The sequence below is a fragment of the Ambystoma mexicanum genome, chromosome 6p, assembly GCF_040938575.1.
Source record: "Ambystoma mexicanum isolate Mex_15411 chromosome 6p, UKY_AmexF1_1, whole genome shotgun sequence".
In the NCBI taxonomy this organism is placed as follows: Eukaryota; Metazoa; Chordata; class Amphibia; order Caudata; family Ambystomatidae; genus Ambystoma; species Ambystoma mexicanum.
In genome coordinates, this window is record NC_090935.1 from 219,873,869 (window position 1) to 219,900,037 (window position 26,169).

Consider the following 26,169-nt stretch of genomic DNA (forward strand, 5'->3'; position numbering starts at 1 on the left):
CGTGTTGGGTTTTTCATTTAGGACTATAGTTTTTGCTTTGTCTGGGGTAATTTTGCGGAAATTCATGTCCATTCAGGTCTTAAGTGTCAGCAGGAGTTTCCTACCTTGCCGGACAGGGAGTTGTCATTCCCTTTATGTTCCGCCAGTATCTGGGGGGTTATCAGGATAGTTAAACATGTCACTCAAGCATAGTGAAGGACTTCCATTAAAGGTCAGAGATATAGATTAAAAAGAAGAAATCGTATCAGCACATATATAGATATGTATACAATTGGCATTTACATCTACAGTGCAATTTAGTGTTACATGATTATATCTGACATAATGTTAGATGCTTCATATTGGCCAAAAAACTAATCACATGAGTACATATCTCATTTGTCGAGATTGAGGTGTCTCAAAACATGCTATACACATTATATATGCAATAAATCTAGCTTTTTGTAGCAAGAAGGGAGCATTTCCTCTGATGTTCCTGCACCCACCTGGGGTGCAGGACACATTCCCTGCCAGAATGTCACCATAACAGTCTGTGGAAGGGAAGGGGAAGTGTGGGAGGGTGATGAAAACCAGAGACTAAACAAAAGAATGACCAACATCAGAGAGTAAAAACAATTGGGATGAGTGGGAGGGGATATGGTTGTCGAAGTAGGGCTGCTTGCTTCTCAAATGTGATAAGTTATTACTAAGCATGAGTTTAGGGCTCAGAAGAGTACAGCTCAGATTAAAGAAGAGTTTTGTTGTCATGGCAATATCTACAATCCATGAAGCATGGTACTATATGTAGTTAGATGGTGAGCAGTTGTGTGATGGACTCGAGAGGTGCTCAAGTGGGCCCTAGTGGCGATTCATCCAATTTCTCTCCTTGTAGCTTTTATTTTACTTTTCTTCTGTCACATTGAGCTAAGTTACACCTCCTTTTCCCCTGATGTGCTTCGATGAACAAATTACCTTAAGCTCACCCTCAAAAGATTTTTTTCAAGCAGCAAAGGCAATGAGTTGTAGGCAGCACTGTGTGCTACACACACAGACACACTGTAGAGTCCCACATCCGGGTTCTTAGCAAAGAAAATAGCAGCAGCCCATATTTAACACATTACCTTTCCCGCCAATGGGTCCACTGACAACCCAAACTATACATTAAGGGCCACTCCATCACCTCCCAGCATTGCAAGGTCTGCTACCTGTGTAGCTGGTGGAGGAAAGGACCTCTGGACACCCCTGCTTCATCGGGGAAGTCACGTGATCGTGACCACAGTTTAGCTGACTGCTCCAGGACTGTTCCCCTCCTGGCTGCTCAATTGCTTCACTGTATTGCGATGACTGCCGCTGTGGTGCCGAAGGCGCCTATGCCATTTGGCCCTTTCCACAGCCATAAGTCTGGTGGAGGAAAGGACCTCCGTACACTGACACTCCATCACAGGACATCATGTGATCCCATTGTCACTCCTTCATATTGCCACCTCCTAGGGTGTCCACTCCCTGGGTATTGTCATTGAAGGGCTTTACTCACCAACTTGGCTCTGGTTTGTACAGTGCGCACATATTTACTTCATTCTTCGTTGTCTTCATCTTTTATCCACAATTAAGATCATGTATATTCCATATTGCAGTTGCCTTTGGCCCTAGTCTTTTTTATTTTTACTGTCCTGCATTATGCCCTTCACTATTCCCTCGCATCCACACACATTCTTCGCACTCTTTTCGGCATCGTCTTGCACCCCACTCTATCGTCCTCACTCACATTCTTCTCACCCTTTCTGGCCTCGTCGTGGCACCCCTCAAATCTCATCGGCCCCCCTCTATCTTCCTCTACTGCTCTTATTCTTACAGTCAGACTGTAGAATGCTCGTTCGAAAGACAAGTCCCACTCCATCCTTGTTTTATTTTTTGTGCCTTAATCTACAGTTTCTATGCTTGACTGAAACATGACTTACCCTCATAGTACCTCTATTCCTGCACTTCTTATTACTTCCTCTATTAGGTTTTCCCACTGGCCATGACCTACTGGTTGTGGCGGTGGCACTGGCATTCTTTTCTTTTCTTCTTGGACTACTTCCTCTTCTCCTTTGAATGTCTCTACCTATCCTTCATTTGAATACCAACCCTCCTCATTTTTAAAGCTGTACACTATCACTTTCCTCACTACCTAACAACCTCTTGGACCTGCTAACCTGCAACCCATCTTTCACCCCACATTTATTCCATTCTCAAATCCTACTCTCTTTTCCAGCTCTTTGCTCCCCCTTCCCATATCTCTTCTCTTCGTTCAACCACTTTGTCTATTTCATTCCAATATATTCCTCTAATCACTTCTTGTTATCCTTTTCTTTTTCCCTTCCCCCATTCCTACTCCCCTTCTCCCTCTACTACTCATCACCACATTTATTGTTTTTCCTTTGCTCTCTACCTCCTTCTTCTACCCTTCCCTCACTTTCTACTTTTTCAACACGTTCAATTGACACTACCTCTACCTCTGTCCAAAATTCCCTTTCCACTGCTGTTGGCCTACTCTACCCCTCTGTACAGTTTCCCCTTCTCATAAACCACTGCAACCTTGGCTGACTCATGGTCTGCGTTTTTTCCACTTCTGCTTTACGGGAAAAAACCTGCTCTCCCTCCGATATTTATTTCCTGTCTGCACTCCATTCTCTGTATGACACCTCTCTCCTTGCTGCTAAAAAGCACTACTCTTCTTCTCTTACTTCTACTCTCTCACATCACTCCCGGAACCTTTTTCAGGTCATTAACGAGATGTCCCCTGCCTCTGCCCCTTCTGTCTCTTCCTCCCTATCTTCTTCTGACTTTGCTGACTTAGTATTCTCCAAAGTCAATACCCCACATTCATCATTACCTCACTCTTCTTGACAATCTGCTCTTCCCTGTACATCTACGCACTTAACCTCTCCTCTCTTTTACACTTCTCACCAGCTCGGACACCGCCCCCCTTCTGTCCCATGCCCACCCCACAGCCTCACTGCTTGGTCCTTTTCCTTGTTACATTATTCCTGCCATCTACCCCTCTATCATTTCATTCTTTAAGCTTGCTTTTGTTGGGAGGGACTCCCGGGTACGTCAGAGTGAGGCTGGGGGTCCGCTTGACTTCGAGGGCCCAACCGTCTCCCCAGAATAAACGGAGGACTCAGTCAACGGCAAGTTCAAACTGTGGTTTATTGCAAATAAAACCAACAGGGATCGATACAAGATAACAGGAATTCTCTGGTGCGTCTCAACTTTACAATGCGTGCACCCCAGCTTTGTTGTGATATTGCGTCATCACCTGGGCCCATCCCCAAAAAACCTATCAGCACAAGGGATTGGGTATTGGGAGTTCTATAACCTATACTGTCTCCTATAGATGTTATTCTACTGGCTCTTGCATGTCATGTGGCTGGCATGTCCAGTCCCCAAGAAACTATCTATTACATTGTTGCAAAGGAGCTTACCATTGGTTTGTGCCCCTTGCCATCCATCCCTTGGATTGATTCAAAGCTGTGATTTGTTAGAGTTGATCTCCCCAGGCCTGGGACTCAATCGAGTTCTTAGCTCACTGTGCACTTCTTCAAGGTGATGTGAATGATTATGTGCCTGTATTGTAACTTGTGTGTACCACCTTTGCCTATGAGACTATGCTCCTTACATTACAACACTTGCTGCAGTTTGCGTCTGGTTTGCTGGGATCGACTCCACTTTCTCACCAGGAGGACTGTCCATTTTGGCTGTATCACATGTTTAGAAACCATATATTTATGAGAATTTATTCTGTTTTTTGCAGCTAGTCCCCTTTTCATATGGAGATTAGAATGTGTCCTCGCATCTCTGATCTTGACTGTGAGCTTGCCTTGCACGTCTTGCTCCCTGTGCAGCCTGAATCAACTTGGCCTATCTCATACTCAGAGGCTTGTGGCCTGCTGTAATTTTCCTAAACCTTATACTGTGGTTTCTACATCATCCATGTTATGCTACTGTATAGGTTAGTTATACGTGGCTCCATATATACCCATGTATGTCCTTGCTACTATTGGCTTTAAGCATCATCAAGCTTGCTCAGCATCTCTTGTGCTTTGCGGTTCTGTGTTGCTGCATGTGGCTAATGGCAAAAATAATAAAAGCATTGACAGTATGTGTATGTATCTGTCCTCTAGCTATAGAAGTGTGCTCTTATGTTCTTCATGAATATAAGTGTGTGTTTGTGTGACGCAGTGCAGGACTGCGAATGTGCTTCATGTCAAACGCTGCTTCATCATGGTGTCTTGGTGTTTAGTCAAGGCTGTCCATATAGGTTTCTCCGTTCTTCTCCTACACACAAACACTTGCATTATATTTGGCCTCTATAGCTGGCTGAAGGGATACCCTTCTGTGTACTTGTCAATCATTGGTGCACTCGGGATCTGTCCAATATAGGATGAATGGCAGCAAGTGTTTCTGGCTCTTTGTCCTGATATGAACCTGGGGATGAGGAGGGGCATCTTCGGGACCCTGTCTTCAGTCCCCCCTCTGTTCGACCTGTTGACAACATCCTTATATGTTCGCCCTTTAGCTCTTGGTTGCCATAATTTTGTAATTCCTCTGAGGTGTCCATAATAATTCACATGATCGTCAAAGGTCCACTCCATATAACTGCACACTCCTTCCGGGTTTCACCATACCCATTTCCCTTCGTAGTACTTCTTATCAAATGAGATATCTAGCTTCATTGCCTCAAGTGGCAATAGTAGACAGTTTGCTATTCATTCTCTCAATTTGTCTCTCTCTTCCACTATCTTGTCCTTTGCTCCTCCTATGTTCACATCCATTAGAACCTTCAGTTCAATGGTCTTTTTTGCTGACTTTCGGCACTGGACGATACAGAACTTCACCATGCACAGTGTCACTGCCGCCACTATTAATGCTCCCAATATCACCTTTAGTCCATGTGATAGCCATGATGGCATCCATGACCATATGTATGCTATCCAGCTCTGGTCTTTTCCAGTCCCTTTGGCTTCTTCATCAATCTTTGCATGCATCTGGGATAGCTGGGTTACCACCTCTGTCAGTGTGCCGTTATTTTTTGTTGTTAGCAGGAATTAATGTGTAACAAGAGCTTCCAATTGTTTGCACAAACTCCTCCTTCCATTGCTGTCAGTAAATCCAGAACATATCTATTCTGGAGCGCCATCAACCTTACTGCTCAGAGCTCTTCCTTTACTGCGTTGAACCCATTCACTGTGGAATTTTGGCATCATCAGTTCCCACTGGGTAATCTGCAGCCACATTTTTATATGTCTGTACATCTGGAATAAATGATTAGAAGAACATTTGTGTTCTGCTAAACAACGTGTGTTCATCTTTCACTTCATCCAAAGCTGCTTCTGCCTTCAGTGAGAAATAGTTGCTTCTCTTCACTCTACTTATTTCAGCCGGCCTTTCCCTCTTGCCCGTTTGTTCTTCTTCCACAGACCTTTTCTTCCTTTTGTTAGTGTCCATCTTCGGGAAGTCGTCAAGCTTCACATCCTTTCATGGAACCACCAATGAGGGCATATTGATGTGTACCAAGGACTAAACTCCTCCCCAGTTGGGTGGCAGCTTATCGTATGCCTTGAATCTGCATGCCTAATAGTGATCCATCAGTACTGCAGTGCCCGTCTTCATCGCTGCCCAACTTCCACTTCACCGTAATTTTGGTAACAGAAAGCTGGCGTCTTCAGGGGTATAGGCATTGGTCCTGCTTCATTTTCCTTCTTGTACCTTGTTTACTGGCGATTGTGCTAGGGTGAGCGTCTTGCTTCCCACCACTCCATCCTTGCATCCTCCCATCCTCTGTGTATACTTGACCATACACTAGCATCTGTGGTCTGTCCCAGCACCCAGGTACTCCCCCTATCTCCTTCACCCTTGTCCATGGGCTGGGCAGTTCTTTCAATGTTATAGTCTTTATGACTCCTTTATGAGGCCCATCAGTTATATACTTTATTGGTTTGTCTAACTTCCAGTAATTGTTCATCATGTTAAGAGTCGTTATGTAACTATCTACGGGAACGTAGCTCGAGACGTCCATCTCAATTTTGCTGTTTTCCCTTGGAATCTCCCTCGAGTTGTTACCATCGACAGGTACATCAGGCATTGAGCTCTTGCTGCTGGTATTTCAGTTGCTATAAATGTTCTGGAGGCACACATGGCATAGGGGATTAATGAGCAGACATAACAGCTCAAACCGGTGGTTTCCTTATCTACTTTTGTCATGTGTTTATACCACATATTAGATACTCTAGCAGTGTCGGTAAGAAAGAGATAATCCCCCTTCGTCTCTGTGTCCACACTGCGCTTACCTTTCCTTACCATAATTGCAGTGCTCTCCTGTCCACCTGACATGGTCTTTCCATCTGCTTGGGTTGGGACATTGTTAGTAGAGGATACAGCGGTAGCTCTAGAAACAAGTGAAATTCTCCAAAATATAAATGCAAATACTCCACTTGGAATCAAGAGACACAACAGTATAATCACATTTTGTATTTCACCCATCTTTACCTGTGCTGCTTGATCCTTGTGCAGCTTGAAGATGTAGTTGTCTGCCTGAAATGCACAGAAATTAGCGTTATTGACGTAGTGCAAGTAAATCTTTAAGCCCCGTGAACCATGTAGTCATTGATGGCAAATATGAATGCATAACTGTTCCCACAAGCCTATAATTCCAGGTTCCCTCAGTATGGAAATAACAGAAGGACTTCCTTGTCCGAATTGTGGGTACACTTGGGCCAAATATTCTATACAGGCAAGATAGAATACTCTGGGTGAACTAGCCTGAAATCTGCTGGGTCTTTTCACATTGTGGAGAAATTGGTTTGAGAAAGTATCAGGGTGGAAATCAGCAGGTAACAAACAATCATCAACAATCACAGTCAGCTTTCTCGAAAAATGTATGTAGAGAATAAGATAACAAACAGACAGTGTATCCTCACTATGGATGTGTCGGTAGTCCCTGCCTTAATTCTGCTGCCCTTGAGAGAGTAACCATTGGGTGCCCTCCACTCGGAAGTGTAAGCTCAAAATTGTTGTTTTGCTCCTCTTACTGCTGATCGTTGGCCCTGTCACTCTAGTTACCAGGTGAGGTCGCTGCTTGTTAGGGCTTGACATCTGAGAGGAGTTTCCAAACAATTTTTCCTGCCAATCTGACAGCCTTATCCGCTATCGCCTCAACAGTGTGGGGTCCCATGAATCTGGGAGCCTCCCAACTTCTCACAAAATTCCTGGGAAGCACGGTATCACCAACCTTAACGTGCTTTTTTGTCCCAGAGTCTTTCAGTTCGTTGTTACTGTTGCTTTCTCCGCTGTCTTCTGGGCCTCCCCGGTGTTGTATCTGGTGAGAGATAAAAGATGCACTAGCAATCAAGGAAGTAATGTAGTCGTACATTTCCTGACCTAACACATCTGCACTACTCTCAGCATCCTTCAGTGCCCGTGTGCGAGGAGCCAGTGGGAGTTGCATGCGTCGTCCTGTCACCACCTTGTGGGGCTTTAAATGGTGGTCAGACCCAGGCTTATTGCGCAGTGATATGATATGATATGGCATTTATAACGCGCCTATACACAAGTGTTTCAAGGTGCGACGAGGCAAGGTAGGGGAAACAGAGGGAGGACAGACAACAATCCTACTAGGCCAAGTGACATTGAGATCGCGCAAGTGCAGGGGAGGGTGGAATAGGAAAAGTGCAAGGGGAAATGGGAGGGGCAGTCCAGAACATAAGATAATAGTGAAATGAATAAAAACCATAAATAAACGTGCAGCCAGCTGGTGGCGAGTGCAAGGGTAAGTGCAGACATCAAGGGTCAAGTACTACTAGTGGATGTAGGGATACAGAAACAGTCCCTGAGTGCAAGGGTTGCCAGGGGGTCAGTGCAGGTGCGCAACTGGTGGGGTGGGACCTGGGCCTGAGATCAGAGGGTAGCCAATGCAGTTTCAGATTCAGCCAGGGGCTCAGCAGGGGAGAGGAGGAGAAAAAGCAGAAGCAAAGAGGAAGTTCTTGAGATGCTTCCGGAACCAGAGATAGTTCTCCTCAAGTCTCAGAGAGGCAGGGAGGCTGTTCCAGAGGGAGGCCCCAGCAGAAGAAAGATCTACCACCAACTCGCTGCTTGGAGAAGTGACTGAGCCTGAGGGAGTTAGAGGCGGATGAGCGAAGAGCTCGAGAAGGAAGCTATTTAGGAAGAGAGTGCAAACAGTGTAAGGGGTAGGCAGTGAAGCTAGTTCTTCTTTGTGCTCTGCTTAGTCTTTGCTATTGCCTCCTTCAAGAGGCCATTCAGGCATTCACACACCTCATTTGTTTGCCGGTGATAAGCACAAGAGAATTTATGTTGAATTCCCAGCAACATAGTGATGTGATCGAACATCTCATTGGCGAAGTGAGACCCGTTGACAGACCGCGGGAACTCGCACACGTCGCATTTTGGGAATGCTTCCTGGACCAAAGGTTTCACTGCTCTGAGAGCTTAAGGATGTGAACAGGGGCCTGCCCAATCCACTGAGAGAATGGGCACACAACCACTATCATGCAGCGGTATCCTTGACACACTTGGATGAAGTCAACATAGTCAACTTGTAGATGCTGGAATGGGCCTGCTGGCCAAGGTATGGCTTCTCTCACAACTCAATTTATGTCATGCAGTGCACTGCTTACATGTCAAACAGTTGCTAACAAATTCAGCCACGCATTCTGCCAAATTAGGACATAATCATGTTTCTCCAATATATGGGCAGCAATGACCTCCTTTCCTGGGTGCATTGGCTAATGTAACTGTGACAGTGCAGTGTCCAATAAGGATAGTGGCATCACCACCTTCCCTGTGTTATTCTGTCACCATAGGGCATCTGTCGGGGATACTGTATATCCCCTCCTGGTCCATAGTTCTTTCTCCTCTTTGGGTGCAGCTCCTTGCAACTCCATGATCTGCGTTTCTGGTGATGCTTTGTACTCTTCCTTCAGTACCATGTTTCTTGCATAGTCTCGAGCATGTGATGCCGTCTCTACTCCTAGTAGCTCTCCAAAACATGCTGCACATTTGGCTTCTGAGTCTGCCGCTTCGTTTCCCCTTGAGAAAGGATCTTTCCCTCGGGTGTGTTCCTGGCACATCACTATGGCTATCTGCGCGGGGTACTGTATAACTTCAATCAGTCTAGCTAATAAAAGTGCATGCTGTACACGTGTCCCATCTGCTCTCCTGAAACCTCTCCTCATCCATTGCGCCAGTCCTGAGTGTACTGTTGATGTCACGGAGTCGGAGTACATTGTCACCTCCTTTCCCTTGCTGTGCTCCAATGCTAGTATAAGGGCCACTAACTCTGCTGCTTGTGCTGAATAATGTGATGGCAATCACGCACTCACCAATACCTCATTTGTTCCATCTTCACTCAATGTTACCTTTAAAGTTCCTGTATGCCTCACCCCATCTGTCTGGTCAATTGTTGATGACCCATCAATGTACAGCACGACTCCCCCCTCAAGTGCGTCCTCATGTACTTTGCGGGTGTCACTGAATTCTTGTATGTTCTCTGTGCAGTCATGTACATAGTCGCCTTCTTGTAAAATGTCTGGTAAGAAAATTGCCGGGTTAACAAGTCTGCACCTTACCACTTTGATGGATGGGTTTGATAGTAACACTTCATACCCCGATGCTCTCTGTGTTGTCAGTGTGCTGTTTGGCTTCTGCAGTATCGCAAAGAGTGCATGTGCCGCGTAACGAGTGGTGGTGCACCCCATGGTAGTCCCTGCGGATTTCTCCACTGTGAATGTGGCAGCAGCCAAGTCTTGTTGACACTGGTAGTGTCCTCTCATTGCTGGGTCAAGTTTTCCACTGTAGTAGGCTATAGACTTGTGTCCCAAGCTTGTCTTCTGTGTCAGAACTCCTTTCATCACTACTCCGTCAGTGTGTGAGAACAGGAAAAATTCCTTCTTGTAGTCTGGGATACCTAAAACTGGAACTGTGCATATGGCTTCTTTCAGCTCCTTGAATGACTCAGTCATCTCTTTCGTCCAGTTTATTACCTTGTGTCCTTTTTCTGCTTCCTTCAGCGTGCCCAATAAAGGCCTTGTGTATGTACTGTCGTCAAAAACCTATGCTCTGCAGTCATTCCACAACCCCAAGAACTGCTGCATTTCTCTCACTGTAGTGGGCTTGGCTGTCTTGCATATGGTCTCCGCTCTCTCTGGAGTGATCTGTCGGCCATTTTGGGAAATCGCCTGTCCAATGTATAGTACTTTTTTCTGACAGTACTGTAGTTTGGCTTTTTCTACCTTGTATCCCTTATCAGCTAACACTGTGAGCATGGGCAAGGAGTCATTGCTACACTGGTCCTTTGACGTGCTACAAATCAGAATGTCATCTGCATACTGCAGGACTGTGCTCTCCATCTGTACATTGCCTAAGTCCATCTGGAGGACCCTGTTAAAGATAGATGGTGACTTTCAGTACCCTTGAGGAAGTATTGTATGTTTACACTTCCAGTTTCCATGCATAAAGGAAGTCAAGTCTTATCAGTCTGGGTGTAGTGGAACTGAGAAAAATGCTTTTTCCAAGTCTATGGCCACGAAGTAGGTGGCTTACTCCAGAATTTTGCACAAAAGTGTCACTGGATTTCGAACCAGACGATACTCTGCTTCTACAATGTGGTTTAGGGGGCGTAAGTCCTGGATGAAATGTCACAACCCCCATTTGATGTTTTAACTGGGTACACCGCTGTGCTGCATGGGGATTCTGATGGCACTAGAATGCCTTGCTTCCCTAGTGCTGCAATTGTTTCATAAAAGCCCTCATCTGCCTCTTTTGAGAGTGGATACTGTTTGACCCTGCGCAAAATTTCTCCTGGTTTCAGCTTTATCTTCACTCCCCCTATTCCTTTCAGAAGCCCCACATCATAGGGACTTGTGGTCCATAGCATGCTGGCCACCTTGGCCAGATCCTCATCAAAGAGGGATTGTGGCGCTTCCAGCACCATTGCCATGCTCTGTGGTACCACTCTGTAATGTATTTTCAGCCAATACGTAAAACTCATTTTGAACATCATCTCGCTCTCCGACCTTTCATCCCTGAATAGTTCTTCACCTGTCACTGTGGTTAGCCTGCACCCTTCTGCCACTGCAATCACTGCTCGCCATGGTCGTCCTGTGTCATCCATCCCATGTACTGCTCACTGCTTCAATTTCAATTGGCACTATTGTCCTCTTCTGCCTCATCCAATGGTATCTCAGCTCTGAATAGATACTCGTTTGGAACATGCTGCGTCTTTCCTTCAATCCCTGGGAGCCATGCAATTACATGTTCTGTCTGCTCCTAATGTCTCATCCCAATATATTTATAGGTGTCTGTAGAGAGTAATGTAGAGGCAGAGATAAATTGTGTTCCCCTATAAAAAGGGAGATATAGGGCCTCATTAAGAGTTTGGAGGTAGCTGTGCCCTTAATAAGGGCATGGCTGCCTTCAAACTCGGGTCTGGGTCCGTGGTCCCTGAATGGGGAAATACTGGGCCATTCCGACCTTGGAGGGCCCGGTATTTCCCCATTCCGGGAACCCGGACCATCCCCATTCCCATTGAGCCCTCCTAGGGCTCAATGGGAATGGGGAGCATGCTAACAACAGGCCCGGCATTGTTAGCATGCTGGTCCCCTCGCGGGACCCGCAAAGGACGTCTGGTCTGACCAGACGTCCAGAGCGGGTCCCGCGAGGGAACCTCGTAAGGAGGCAGTACGGGGTTAATGGCACCGGCACCTTTACCAGCGCCGTTAACTCCTTACCGCATCACTTGTAATGAGGCCCATTGTCTGTAAAAGGAACCACTTCCCGAGCCCCAGAGATTCCCAGAGTATTCATGGCACCGCCTGACAACCTAAATATTCCCTTTCAAATGCGGGGACTCGTCCCCTCTGTGTCTACAAGAAAGGAAAAGGTTTTCTTACAACTCGCCACTGCTATGCGAGCATTGTCCGAAGGGTTGGGTGTGATCCACAGGATGGAACACATAAAGTCCATCTGTGGCTGTCCGATTGAGGGTATAAAAACATCCCGTTCCCTGTAAATGGGTTGTTCCCCACCATGGTGACCTCTCCCAGTTTTGTGATGGGGACTGTGGGCATTGAGTCCATGTGTGACACTGTGCCATCATTTTTCTGCATGCTGTCCTGTATCTGTGGCATCTGCTCTGTGCTGCCTTGGATCGGTGGTGCTTGTAAATATTGTGGTTTGAGTGCTTGCATCTGTGGTATCACACCCTCTGTCTGTCCTGGCTGTAGCTGTGGTTGGTCCTGTGTGTAATAGGCATCCTGGTCCCCATGATATGTCTTCTGGTATTGTTCTCTCCAATTCTTCTGCATCTCCCTGTGCCTGCAAGCTCCTGAAATGTGCCTCATCTGTCCACATGACCAGCACTGTGGTGGCTCTCTTCCTTGCCCTTGAAAACCCTCAGTGTAATCCCCTAGGCCCTGCTGCACCTGCTGTCCATATACCCCAAAACCCCCAGGAAGAACCATCTTGGCTGTGATAGATCTGCGGCCCGAACCCACGTCCCCTTGATGACCCCCCTCCTCGAAACCCTTGATGCATGTTCCCGCGCCCCATGAAACCTCCCCGGTCGGAGGCAGTGTGTACTGCTGCGTGCCATGTGCGCTTGCGCTGGTTAGTACCGCCCCTTCCATGGCATACTTCAATAGCTTTTTCTGCACTTGTTTCCCTTCCTCTAGCTTTCTTTCCTCTGCTTTCTTCTTTAGTTTCTCTTGCTATAGCCTACAATGATGGATGATCGTAAGCTGTATTTCTGGCCAAGATGTTGCTTCCATTCCATTTCTTTAACTACTTCTGAACTGGCTCTGGTAATCCCTGGCATAACATGTTGTAAAATACTGCTGTTTTGTCCTACGATTCTCGATATTCAAAGCGCCAAAGCTCTTGGATTGCCTGTATGTAGTGCAAGGGGTCTTCGTCTATCTCCATCTTGCGAGCCATAATTGCTCCAATGTCTGACATGGTATTGTGTCCTTAAGGCTTGCTATACGGCAGCCCTGCAATTTGCAAATGGTGAACCGGCATGATAAATGTTCTGGATGGTTACTCTGGGAAACCCTGCCCTTTTCCACACATCATATGCCGATTCCCAGAGGATCGCTAACTGTCCTTTCATGCCCCCCACTGCTAACCTCTGGCCCACTGTCATCCTGTCCATCTCATATATCCACTTCCCAGCACCCGCTGACAACGATGGTAACCTACACCTTATTTTTCCTTCTCAATATGCTTCCATGGTATATATTGAGGTTGCCCCCCTGACCTTTCTAGTAGGGGCATCTGCGTGAACCCTATCTCCCCATTCGCACTTCTAGTCAGTCTGGCCTGTCTGTCCGCATTTCTAATTTCGGTGTAAATGTCTATTGGTTACGTTATGGGTATTTGGATGTCATCATCGGGATCCTCTGCCTGGAGCACACTATAGCTGGCTCCCCCTTCCTTCATCCTGGGAGGTCTCTGAGTCTCTCTACATATGATACTAGGTCATTGATGTTACATAGCTTGTTCACTGACTTTGGTATGTGCTCATCCTTGCTACCTCCCGTTCTCCCTATACTGGTCCCTCTCTCCCATGTCACCCGCTTGTTCCTGCCTATCCTCGTTGATTGAGGCTTATGTTGTTCTCCCCTCTCATCACCACTGTTTCGTCCTTCATTGTCGGACCCTGAGCCACTGTTACTGAAGATGTCATCTACAAAGCTCAGTCTTCTCGTGGTTGTGTCTGTGTTAGGTTTCATGTTAATGTCGATGTCACGCAGGTCGTACCTGCTTCCTAACCACTAGGTCCGTAGTCCCCTAGGCCTGTCCTGTTCTGCTCTGTGGCACTCCTGTACTGTCGAGCTATCTGGCTCTGCTCATCTGCCCCCCATTTTGTCATCTCCCTGTTCCATTGTCCATCGTGTTTTTCGGGCCCTTATTTCGCACTCATCCTCTTTTCTGCGCGGGCGTTCTCTTGCCAATCTGTCCACCTTCAACTTTCTTTGTTCCCTTTCTATGAACTTGCGTTTTTCTTGCTCCATTGTCACCCTCCGCCTCTCGATCGCTATGCTATGCTATATTTGCATATCTTGTCCTTGTAGTGTGGGAGCGTCTTACACAGGTGCGAGTCCCCCCCCTGCACTTACCTTGATACATTGTTCTTGCTTTTACCTGACCTCAAATTGAGGGTTTCGATAGTCCGCTTTTAAGGAAGGAACACAATGTAATCCCAATACCTTTATAAATCACTCTCAAGCCTCTCCGGCTCCTTAACCTGTCGGGTCGTGCTCCGCGCACTGCCTTCTTTCAAACTCGCTGTCTTCTCAGGCACACCCAGAATCTTGCGCATGCGCCTTCCGCCCACCGCCACTAGTTCACCTTGTCTGCCAATCCCAAATTTAACAATGCTAGCTCCTCAAAGTCTCATGCGCTCCCTGTCCTATGTACCAACCTACGGGTGACGTTACCAATTTACTAACCACATAGCGCTGAGATATCAAATATAGCGCACACAATTTTACCGCCCGTTACCACAACATACACACCACCCCAACACAAACCCCACAGCCGTCTTAACAGAGTATACACATATTCTCTCGTATTCGATCTGTACCAGCTGTGCCGCATAGCAAATAATATGCCTCCTCTCGAGACTTAACCAGTCGAATCACCTTCTGCAGTCTAGGTCAGCTCCCTTGCTAAACCTTATGGGGATAGCGTCACCTATGACCCGAGCTAAAACGGCCAACCTACAGAAAACCATTATTTACATACTTCTGTCATTCGTGCCTTCGAGTCAATAGTCTAGGTTGTTCAACAGAACCGTTTACCACTAAACCCAAATTTGCCCTAACCACAAATAATGACGTTTACCTCTGCTCCTGTCCCTACTAAGTGTAACAATGCTATACATACTTTGACAATACTCAATAGTGCTCGATAATACTAAACAATACTCCACAAAACTCAATACCCTCATTCACAACCATCACCCACAGTTGCCGTGTGACTGGGTCAATACTTACACTCCGTGGTCTGCTGACGCTGCTCAGCTGCCACATTTCGCCAAAGCTGCCGTTCCCCGTCCTGGTCTACTTGGATGCCTCGTTGACCTCGGGCAGGATATTTCCAAGTTGGCTTCTGACGGCCTTTCCATGGGTACACGTTCGTTCCCCTACTTTCTCGAAATATGTAAGGGTCCAGCAGCCTCTCAGGTTCTGCGGCGGATGAGTCGGCTTCGTGCCGGGCTGGTGCAGTCAACCATCAACTCTGCTACCAACTTGTAAGGAGGGACTCCTGGGTATGCCAGAGCGAGGCCGGGGGACTGCTCAACTTCAAAGGTCCAACACCCTCCCCAGAATAAATGGAGGACTCAGTCAACGGCAAGTCCAAACTGCGGTTTATTGCAAATAAAACCAACAGGGATCGATACAAGATAACAGGAATTCTCTGGTACGGCTCAACTTTACAATGCGTGCTCCCTGGTTTTGTTGTGATGCGTCCTCACCTGGGTGCTTCCTCAAACATCCTATCAGCACGAGGGATTGGGTATCGAGAGTTCTATAACCTATACGGTCTCCTATAGATGTTATTCTACTAGCTCTTGCATGTCAGGTGGCTGGCCTGTCCCATCCGCAAGAAACTATCTATTACATTGTTGCAGAGTAGTGGGCTTACCATTGGTTTGTGCCCATTGCCATCCACCCCTGGGATTCTAAGCGGTGATTTGTTAGAGCTGATCTCCCCAGGCCTGGGACTCGCTCGAGTTCTCAGCTCGCTGAGCACTTCTTTAAGTTGATGTGAACCGATTGTAACTTGTGTGTACCACCTTTGCCTATGAGACTATGCTCCTTACGTCACAACACTTGTTGCAGTTCGCATCTGGTTTGCTGGGATCAGCTCACCGTTCCCACGAGGGAGGACTGTCCATTTTCTCTTTTGGCTGTATTACATGTTAAGAGACCACGAATCTGAGCTCTGCAGCTCATATTTATGAGGATTTATTCTGTTTTTCTGTAGCTGGTCCCCTTGTCGTCTGGAGATTGGAACGTGTCCTTGAATCTCTGACCTTGGCTGTGAGCTTGTCTTGCACGTCTTGCTTCCTGTGCAGCCTGAATCAGCTTGGCTCGTCTCACACTCAGAGGCTTGAGGCCTGTTGTAATTTCCCTAAACCTTATAATGCGGTTTCTACATCGTCCATGTTATGCTAGGTCCCTTTAGTTAGTTATACGTGGTTCGATCAGGCTCCATATATACTCCTGTATGTCCATGCTACTATTGGCTTTAAGCATCAGCAAGCTTGCTCAGGATCTCTTGTGCTTTGCATTCTGCGTTGCTGCATTTGGCTAATGGCAAAAATAATAAAAGCATTGACAGTATGTGTATGTATCTGTCCTCTAGATATAGAACTGTGCTCTTATGTTTTTCATGTATACAAATGTGTGTTTGGGTGATGCAGTGCAGGACTGCGAATGTCCTTAATGTCTCACGCTGCTACATCGTGGTGTCACTAGTGACATCAGCACCAAGGCATCTTGGTGCTTAGTCGAGGCTGTCCATATAGGTTTCTCTGTCCACGATCTCTGGTTCTTCTCCTACACACGTAAACACGTGCATGTATGGCTGGATGAGGGGATACCTTTCTGTGTACCTTTTAATCTTTGGTGCACTCAGGATCTGTCCAACATAGGATGAATGATGGTAAGCGTTTCTCGCTCTTTGTCCCGATATGAACCTGGGGGTGAGGAGGGGCATCTTCGGGGCCCTCTCTTCACTTTAATCATCCCTATCTTGATAAAGACTTCTCTTAACCCTTCCTCTCTATCCAACTACCACCCTATCTCTCGTCTCCCATTTCACTCTAAATTCCTTGAGCAGGCTGTATACTCTCAAATTTCTTCTCACCTCAACCTTCACTCTCTTCCCCCAATGACCCAATCTGTTTTTCGCACAGTGCCCTCAACAGGAATCGCTCAGCTCCATGTCATCAACTCTCTTCTTTCTGCACGCTATAACAATTCTTCTTCATCTATCAGCTGCCTTTGACACAGTTCACCATCCCAATCTACTTTCCGCTCTTTCCTCAATATGGCTTTCCAGTTCTATCTCCTCTTGGTTCAGCTCCTATCTTTCTAATTGCTCTTTTTTTGTATCATGGGCCAGCCACACCTCTCCAATACGGTATTCCCCAAGGCTCACTATTGGGCCCCTTAAAGTTTCCTATATATACTATACTTTTATTCAGCATTATTGAATCGTTCCATCTTTCCCCATACTTCTAGCTGGATGATTCTCAAATCCTCAATGACTCCCTTCATGCCTCTATATCATATCATCATGCTTTTCTGTTGTCCAGAACAGGATGAATTGTCACTTCCTTCACCTCAAATGAACCCTTCAAAAACTGCGATTATCTACTTTCCACCTGCCTTCCTATCAACCCTTCCCTCACTTCCTGGTCCGTGCTTTCCCCCCACTGTTCTCCTTTTTTCTTCTACGAGCAATCTTGGCATCATCTTTGATCCTTCACTAACCTTTACCTCACATATTTCTCTAACAGCTCACACCTGTTGCTTTCTTCGCTTTAATATTCGTACAGTGCGCCCTTATCTGTGCTTTCGTGCTGCAAGACTGCTGATCACCTCTGCCATTTTCTCTCAACTCGACTGTTCTTATTCCGACTACCCACTTCCTACATTACCCCTCTACGTTCTGTTTTCAATTCTGCTATTCATCTTCTTTTCTCACTTCCTCTTCGCTCTTCCATTACGTCTCATTTCATTCTCCTTTTCAAGTGTCAAAATGGCCTTGCTCCTCCTTATCTTGCCTCTCTCATTTTGCTCTATTCTCCTTCATCTTCTCTTTGCTCCTTTCATCTTCATCTTCTTGCTACCCCTCAAGCCGCCTTGTGCTCCTTCACGTTTTCGCTCATTTTCTCTTCTTGCCTCCAAATTGTGGAATGCCCCATCTCCTGACCTTTGCATCTCCCCTCTCGTCACACTTTCCGCTCCTGCCTTAAGGCACAATTTCTAACTTCTCAGTCATCTTCCTAATTCTCTCCCTCTTGCTGCATGTCATTGGATCCCTAAATTCGATGATTATTACACCGTTTTGTTCATTATGTCCAGAGCCTTGGCAAAGGTGCTCTAAAAATCTAAACAAAAATACAAATACAAACAAAATACAGATAAATGATCTTTGGTTCAGCCAATCAAGAGTGTCGGGACATAAGCCGAAAACAGATGAAATCAGTGGTCTCTCATGGAGCATTTGGGTGACCTTGCACCTCACACTGCTTAGACCCCTGCTTACTCTTGACTAGAAATACAAGAAGAAATGCCTTTTGATGCATGCAGGACCCAATCTCTGAATGAGAGTTGTGGCACAATAAAGTGCTATGGTCTGGTATGGATTTTTTAATAAATGGCTGGAACTGTAGCATATGGCACCGTGGGCAGATTTGTCTAATGTCCCTGTTAAACAAGCACAGCTAAAAATGTCAGGAAAGCTGTCGCCATGTCACGACATGCAGTGCTCTGTTGGGATTGCACTTAAAGGGGCCTCTTCGGTCAATTCATCTGGCCCTACATTATACAGCGTCCGTATGGTGGATATGGGATTCTGAAAAATGGATGCATTTGTGTTTAATTTAATCCAGGGGGCTGTTCTATAGACAGGCTTGTCCAGTTTCTTTCTAAAGAATACAGTTACTCAGAAGTTACTCCTCTATGTTAGCAGTGTTCCTGAAAGATACATTTTTCTGGAGCGATTTCTAAAACAGAGGAATCAGTGATAGGAAGTATCCTTCAGAGGGTAAATGTATGGAGTGCCATAGAAGATGCTATTGCGTAGGGAACCCTAAGGCGCAATTAGAATGTGCAGTGTCCATGGACTGTTTTGTAACTCTGTAAAGCGCTCTTTTATGCATACTGTTGTATACTCCTGTAAAGCGCTCTGTTATGCATCTCTAATGTTGTACACCTCTGCAAAACGCTCCTTATGTATCTGTATTGGTGTATCCCTCTGTAAAGCGTTCCTTGCTTCTTGAAGCTAGGTCTGCGATCAATAGCTGGGAGGATAGATCAGGGGCAACGCACTAGCTGGGAGGATAGATCAAGGGCAACGCACTCGCCTTAGAAGCAAGACGACGCAGAGCAACACAGGTTCGATCACCGGGTCTGTGCTCAGAAACCTCTGGGTATTAAACGTGTCATAAATAACCGATTATTATTAATAAATACAATGATAATGTCAACAAGAACGACGTGTAGGATTTATAAACGAGGATCAGTGTAGCACAGCAATGTAAGTTGACGTAAGGAATGGAGCGTCGTCTGCCCTGTTAACAGTGGTGGAATATTAACAATGCTAGACTAGTTGATGGAGATTTCGGGGTGGGCCTTTGCACCAGGGGCATCATTTCTATGGGTACCCTGGTTTTCTGCTCCTCTTACCGCTTAGTCTCCCAATCACCCCATTCCCTTCTTACCATCGGTCCTCCTCTCCCAAACCCTTCTGAAGAAAGGAATTGGTTAAAACGCTTCTGGTATCCAGTTCCTTACTTTTCACAAAGCTTACCTCACTGCGAACTTGCACTTATGACTTGTAAAGCACTCTGTTGCTTCCTAAAGCTTGGTCCGTGCTTAATACATACCCTACTAATATTACCAAACGTCACTTTTTTGTTTTAATATGTAGCCATTTTGAGAAAAAATGTACAGGGCCACTTTTGGTTCCCAGTGCTGCCCTGCATATCCGATATGAACTTGATCTCTTTAATTTGCATCTTCTACCAGGCAACATGTGCAAGAATCCACATATGAGAACTTCGATGGCAGGGCCGAATGAGAGATGCGACCACCAAAGCCAAGCGATTTGCCACCAAGAGACCACATGTGTTGCAGCTGATGCCAATGGGCAGTTCATCAACCTCTTCTTTTGACAGCATTCCTTGCAGCAGGAAGAGAAACGCACGCACTGACAAAGCCAACAGTTTGGGAGTTTGTATTGGGAAAATGATGTCTGTGTTGCCATTATAAGCCTGCATTCCATCATGTGCTATGCAGTACACAAGATACTGAGTTAATGTGCCAGGATCCCACACCACACACGCCTGGGATTGCCTGGAGAGAGTCTAGAGCTCACTGTTTTGGCAATTCCAGCATTAAAAGGCAAAGCACTGTTCACAACCACAATTCCCTGTGCGCCAACATACAGAATTATTTTGACAACATAGGCAGCACAAGTACCCAGTCATACTCGCACCTAATAATTGAATGCGCCCCACTTATAATGAGGCCCACTATGGTTTACTAGGCGCCTCCATTTTTGCCCCTTCATTCACTTGCAGAACACTGCATGAAGTGCAGTTCGTTTGTGTTCGCCTTTGTACAGGCCTCGAATTGTACTCCCTCTATGCGAAAGGCACACACCTATCCAAAAACAACCCAGACACACCACTAGATGCATGCTAATCTATCAGAACACGCATCAGCAAGTGAACACACCAGCATCCACAATAGCACGAACAATACACAAATCAGATTCACTTGACAACAAGGGATTCAAACTGAACACTACAGTAGTTCGGATTTAACTACTTGTATTTCTTTATTTCCATTTCTTTAGGTCTGAAAACAAAATGTAAGGGATTTATTTTCCAATGTTGAATGTAACAGAGTAATTAAAGGCCCTAGAAAGATGGTTAAACATTTAACAGATAAACCCTGTCGTGAAGTTAAATTGATTTTGGAGAGAAGACTCAGGTGCTAAATACAGGGATTGTGGATCAATAACTAATATGTGAACCTTTGGGGGATTGAGTGAATTTGCTTTTGATTTATTCCTTTAAACAGCACTCGATTTGCGCACTTGGTGCTGGGAGAAATTTAGGGTAGGGGATCTGGTGCCACACTGAGGATTAAATGAGCATAACAGAATATATCAAACAAGATCAGAAATCATGATAAAAAGCTGGAAAATAGATGAAGAAAAACTCAATTGGTCATAAGAGCAAGTCCATTGATGAGAATGGGATTTCAGCTAAATCCGGGCTTAGAAATCAAAGACTTCTTCACAAGTTTGGAGGCAGTGCCGAGCCACCTACTTACGTGAGGGCAGTTTCTAGATACACAATGGGGGTCATTATGACCATGGCGGTAGGCGTGCCGGTAAGTACCGGCACGGCTGCCGCCGGATTCATGCATTTTCCGGCGCCCGGGAATGGGCAATTACTGGAGCATTACAGCCCTGGCGGACCCAGAAAATATTACTCCCTATTCCCACTTGAGTCCCATTGGACTCAATGGGAATGGGGAGGACGGCACCATTTATAAATGGTGCCAGTGCCTCCGTCGAGTTCTGCGAGCTGGTGCTGTTTCGCCCGCCAGGTCAAACCAGGCAGGCTGAAAGGCTCCCGCCTGCAGACCTCGTAGTTTACAGGTCTGGAAACAACGGTACCAGCAAGCTTACTGGTTCCGTTGTTTCTGGACCGGCAAACTTATAATGAGGCCCAATGTCCACGAAACAGTGTAAGTCTGGGCTGAACTGAAACGCCTCAGATTGGCATGAGGCCATATGCATCTTCCCATAGAGGTGGAGAGCAGTGCTAATGACCTGGCACTTCACCTAGAGAGTGTCAATTAGCCCACAGTCAGATTTCTGCAAACCGTTGGGGGTGTAGGGCATAGGTGGACTGAGCGGTCCTTCCTGGAAACTACAGTGGACCGCATCTAGCCATTATAAATGGCAACATCGTCCTTGTTCACCCAGCTGCCAACCTTTGATCCGGGAGTGACGCAGCATTGGTGCACCCCTATAGGTGCAACCACTAGGACCCATAGTCAACATTATCACACTTGTTGGTTTGGTTTTGAGATTTGTTTCCACATTGTTTTGCGATTTTTAACATTGTTTTTCTAAAAAGAAAATTGAATCTTTATTGTTTGTATTTATGTCCTTTTGTGAATACAACTAATTGATTTATGAACATGTGTATCCGTATTCTACATATCCTTCTATGATTGATCAATGTTGTATATTTATGTGTGACTTGTTAGATAAGCGATATTGCTTACATCTTGCAACCCTTTCCCTCAACACCTTTCCCTGTCCCTTATGGTCATCTAAATTATTCTCTCCCTCCCTATAGAATTCTTTTTTTTATTCTTGATCTGTCTGTCTGGAGAGACTGCTCAAACAATGGAAAATCTGTGCCGAGAAGGACTTCTTCAGGGATTCCAGGCATAACAATCATGGGCATCTGAAGATGTAGTTAAACTCCTGTAAAGTCTGGGTCGTTTGCGGGTAGTGATCTACTTCCCCATGGACACCAATGATGTAGATGACATTCCTGGGATCCACTTTGTCCAGGGTGTTTAGGTCAGCCTGGAATGCTGCTTTCTTGCTCCCTGACTCCAGAAAAGCCCAAGCTAAGGGACCCTAGATTTCCATGGCAGAGGTAAACAATTTTATTGTCTCCATTGTTGTACAAATGGCCCGTGCTCCTGGTTCGTTTGCCCTCTTCCTTGGGGAACAGGTCGACAAGATGTTCTGGTCCTGGTTCTTCCTCGATCCACCTTACTGGTTCATCTATTTTGGGAGCTCGATGGTGCCTACCTAGAAGGAGACCAAACTCCATTGGTTCCTCCTTGGACTTTTCCACAAGCACATTATTTAAGAGGTACAGGTTGTGGTGAATATCCTCCTTTTCCTGAGATTATTGTGGTCGCTGGTCTGAGTGATATTCTCCTGGTGTCAAAGTAGAAGGACTTGATCTTCTAACAAGCAGGCATTCCTCTCCTGCTCATCCAGATGGTCTTGAGTCAACTTACTTTGAAGGGACCGCACCAGACTCTCAGGCATACATGGCTCTCTGGTGGCCTTCTCTATTGTGGGCTCAAGCAAGTCCCAAATGACCATCGGTAGGTACGGTGGAAGAGAATGTATAAATTGCTCCACCACCAGCATCTCTTTGACCTCCTCATAGGTCTTATCCTTTGACCACTTGTTTAGAAGGTCTCTTATTCAATACATAATGTGCCTAAGGGTGTCCCTTTGTCATGGGTTCAGGTATTGTTGGCGGAACCAATAACGTTCTCTATCCCGTGCAAGCCTCCCGATGATACCCTTTTCAATTTGTCTTAGGAGGTTCTCCCATCCGAGTTCAGAGCTTGGAAGGTTTGTTGGGCCTCCCTTGTTAAAGGCATACTCTAGTAAAAAATTTTATTTCAAAAATAGATAGGCCACATTAAAATAAAAAAAAAATCGCATCTTTCGTTTTAAAACTTCCTATGTAAAATTTTGAGCTATTCAAGCTCAAAATTCGAAAAAGCAAGCACAGGGGAGCCGCCATTTTGTGAAATGTAGGCCCTCCTGTGCTGGCTTTTGCGGCACTAATGAAGGAAAAGCCAGCCAGCTGTAGTAAATAAAGTCTACCGCTGGGTGGCTTTCCCTTCATTAGTGCCGGGACTTGGAGGACGCGGACCGGAGACCAGAGCAGGAAAGCTGCAGCTGAATCTTGGTAAGTGCTATTTTTTTTTAAAAAAATGAGCACTTGCTGCGGTTTTTTTTCTAAGTTTTCCGGGCTGGAGGAGCCCGGAAAACTTAGAAATAAAACCGCAGCTTTAAAAACGTTGTATTTATGTTTGCGGTCGCTTTTGAAGCGACCGCAAACATAAATACAACGTTATTGTGGTGGAAAACGCTGCGGTTTTTCGTTCCAAGTTTCTCAGGCTCCTCCGGCTCGGAGGAGCCTGAGAAACTTGGAAAGAAAAACCGCAGCGTTTTCCAACACAACCGCGTGTGTTTCTGCCTGCTGTGGCTATCATTTTGGGTCTCCGGTGCTCAGCCATCTTGTTATGACCATCTTCTGTTGGGTCCATCTATCCATACCGATTTCCCCCCAAATAGGGCCGTCAATCATATTGGGTTATCCATCCCCAGTTCCTCTACATCGTCTATTACTTACTTTGACACTGGACCAAAGTTAAGGAAGCTAACTCTATTCCAGATTCAAAGACTTCCCATTCCAGAGGCTAGGAAGGGGTGGAGAGCCAGCAACGAGTAGAGTCTGATGGTGTATCTGTGTTCCCCCAGCGTAGGCTGACCTCTGCATCGGGGGCTGTCCAAATATCCCACGTTTGACGCCACGTGTCACAGATGGAACAAGAACACGCTGAGGCTCAAGGGCGGTTCAAGAGTTATGAATTTTTGTGGGCCCTAGAGCTGTTCCTATCTCAATTATCTCCTTTGGGATCTCCTTTCTAGCCAAGGCGTCTGTAAACCCGGTTAGTGCTAATGAAGGGTAAATCCTACTGCCTAAGCACTTATCTTACACTAGAGATGTCTCCCTAAAATGGCAGCTATACAAACTCCTGTAAGCAAGGAGGGAATGTCTCATGGAAGAACAAAGAAATATAATGTATAGACAATGGACTCTCACTAGTACAAGAGAGAGTAAGCTCGGTCAAGAAATGCCAAAAAAATGTATATTCAACTTTTATTAATACATTTCACAAAGTTCCATAAAAAGTAGCCAAATATTCTTCCTATAATTTATACAAATATTTGGTCATTCTAAAAATATTCCAATTTGATATTGCACCAATGTGATGAATGTAATCTCAAAAAGGGAAAAACTTTATTTTCAGTTTTTTCTTTTTTCTGTGCAACGAGGTTTCATAGTAAATACTATGATTCTACATTAAAAGCCAAAAAGCTGCCCATGTTTATCTTGTTTTCACATGGGTTATAGATGTAGTCCTCTCCGGTGACTACTAAAGAGCTAAGCAATTGCATAAATGCTAACAAAAAAGTGTCAACTTCAGGTATCTTTGATAAATAAGTATCGATCATATCACAGAATAACCTGTTGGAGGTAGTTTCGACGATTATAACATCTAGTTACAAAGAACTGATATTTATCTACCTCAGGACAGAGCACAAAGGGTGAATGCTAACTAATATATATTAAAACATATAAGTTATATTAGAAGAATATCCCAATTTGTTCTTGTTCGTCAATTTTCATATAACATCGCCCTTAGATGAATTGGAATCAATCTTTTCTGAAAAGTAAATAAAAGACAAAATATAATTACACTACATTAAAACCTGACTGAGCCTACAACTCAATTCCAACGGAATTAGTTCAATATTAAAAATATTTCAAGAACAAAAAATAAAACAAGTCTTTCTTCCATTGTGGATGTGGAGGGCAATTACTTCATGCTCCAACCCAATCAAAAGTCAGATATTATGCAATTAATCTGTGGAGACACAAACAACAAAGTACTGGGATTAAAGCAATCCCTAATTCAAAAAAAGTGAATTCTGAAAATCAAAAATACCCTGCATATGACCAAAGGCAAATTTAACCCACCTCCATTCATGGTTCAATGAAAGGCAGAACATCTTGTCTGAAAACCCATGTGTTGCAGATCGCAAAGAGACTGTTTTAAGACCATGTATTTCTAGGAGGCTGTCTTCCAATAAAGGAACAGAGATGGAACCTAGAAACAAGGAGGTACTGCTTGTTAGTCTTAATCCAGTCCTGTACTATATATATATATATATATATATATATATATATATATATATATATATATAGTACAAGATATATTCAAATGACTCTATAAAGACTAAATAAATGCAGTCTAAATAAGTGTCTGTCAAATAGAATCAGCCGACCTATAGCAAGGTCTATTTCAGCATCATATTTAGCCAGCGAGGATCTACACCTCCAGTATTACTCAAAACTCGTTAGAAACAAATAGTGATGTCGGACACATGTACACTGGCTAAAGCGTGCCCGTTGACTAGACAACAAAAGTAATAGTCTGCTACGACTTTGCCTCTAGCAACTGCCGAAAGACCTCATAAAAACGCCAGAAAAGGAGAGAAAGCAATGCTACTTGCACTTTAAAAAATTTAGGAAAGCATGTTAATGGCAGACATGTATATCATGGCCTAAATGCGTCCATTATCTAACTGACTGTAGAGTGCAAATGATGATCTGCTAACGCCTCATAAAAGCGGCAGAGAAATGAAGAAAAATGGCATCGCCGCGCACCCGTCCCGTTCCAAACTGCGGGAATCACAGGGTACTCACGTTCAAGTGGCAAAAACGTATCGCACAGTCTAATCTAAGGGCTATAAACAGTG

General features: G+C 45.2%; 1 protein-coding gene across 1 annotated transcript in view; it reads left to right on the plus strand.

The window, feature by feature from the left end:
• SIGLEC15 (sialic acid binding Ig like lectin 15) overlaps positions 1–21,994 on the plus strand; it is a 132,378-nt gene extending 110,384 nt beyond the window's left edge. Inside the window, exon 5 of the mRNA XM_069626897.1 lies at positions 19,803–21,994. Within this exon, the coding sequence (XP_069482998.1) occupies positions 19,803–19,854 (52 nt within the window). The 3' untranslated portion in view covers positions 19,855–21,994. The remainder of the gene's footprint in view (positions 1–19,802) is intronic.
• The last annotated feature ends 4,175 nt before the right edge of the window (positions 21,995–26,169 follow it).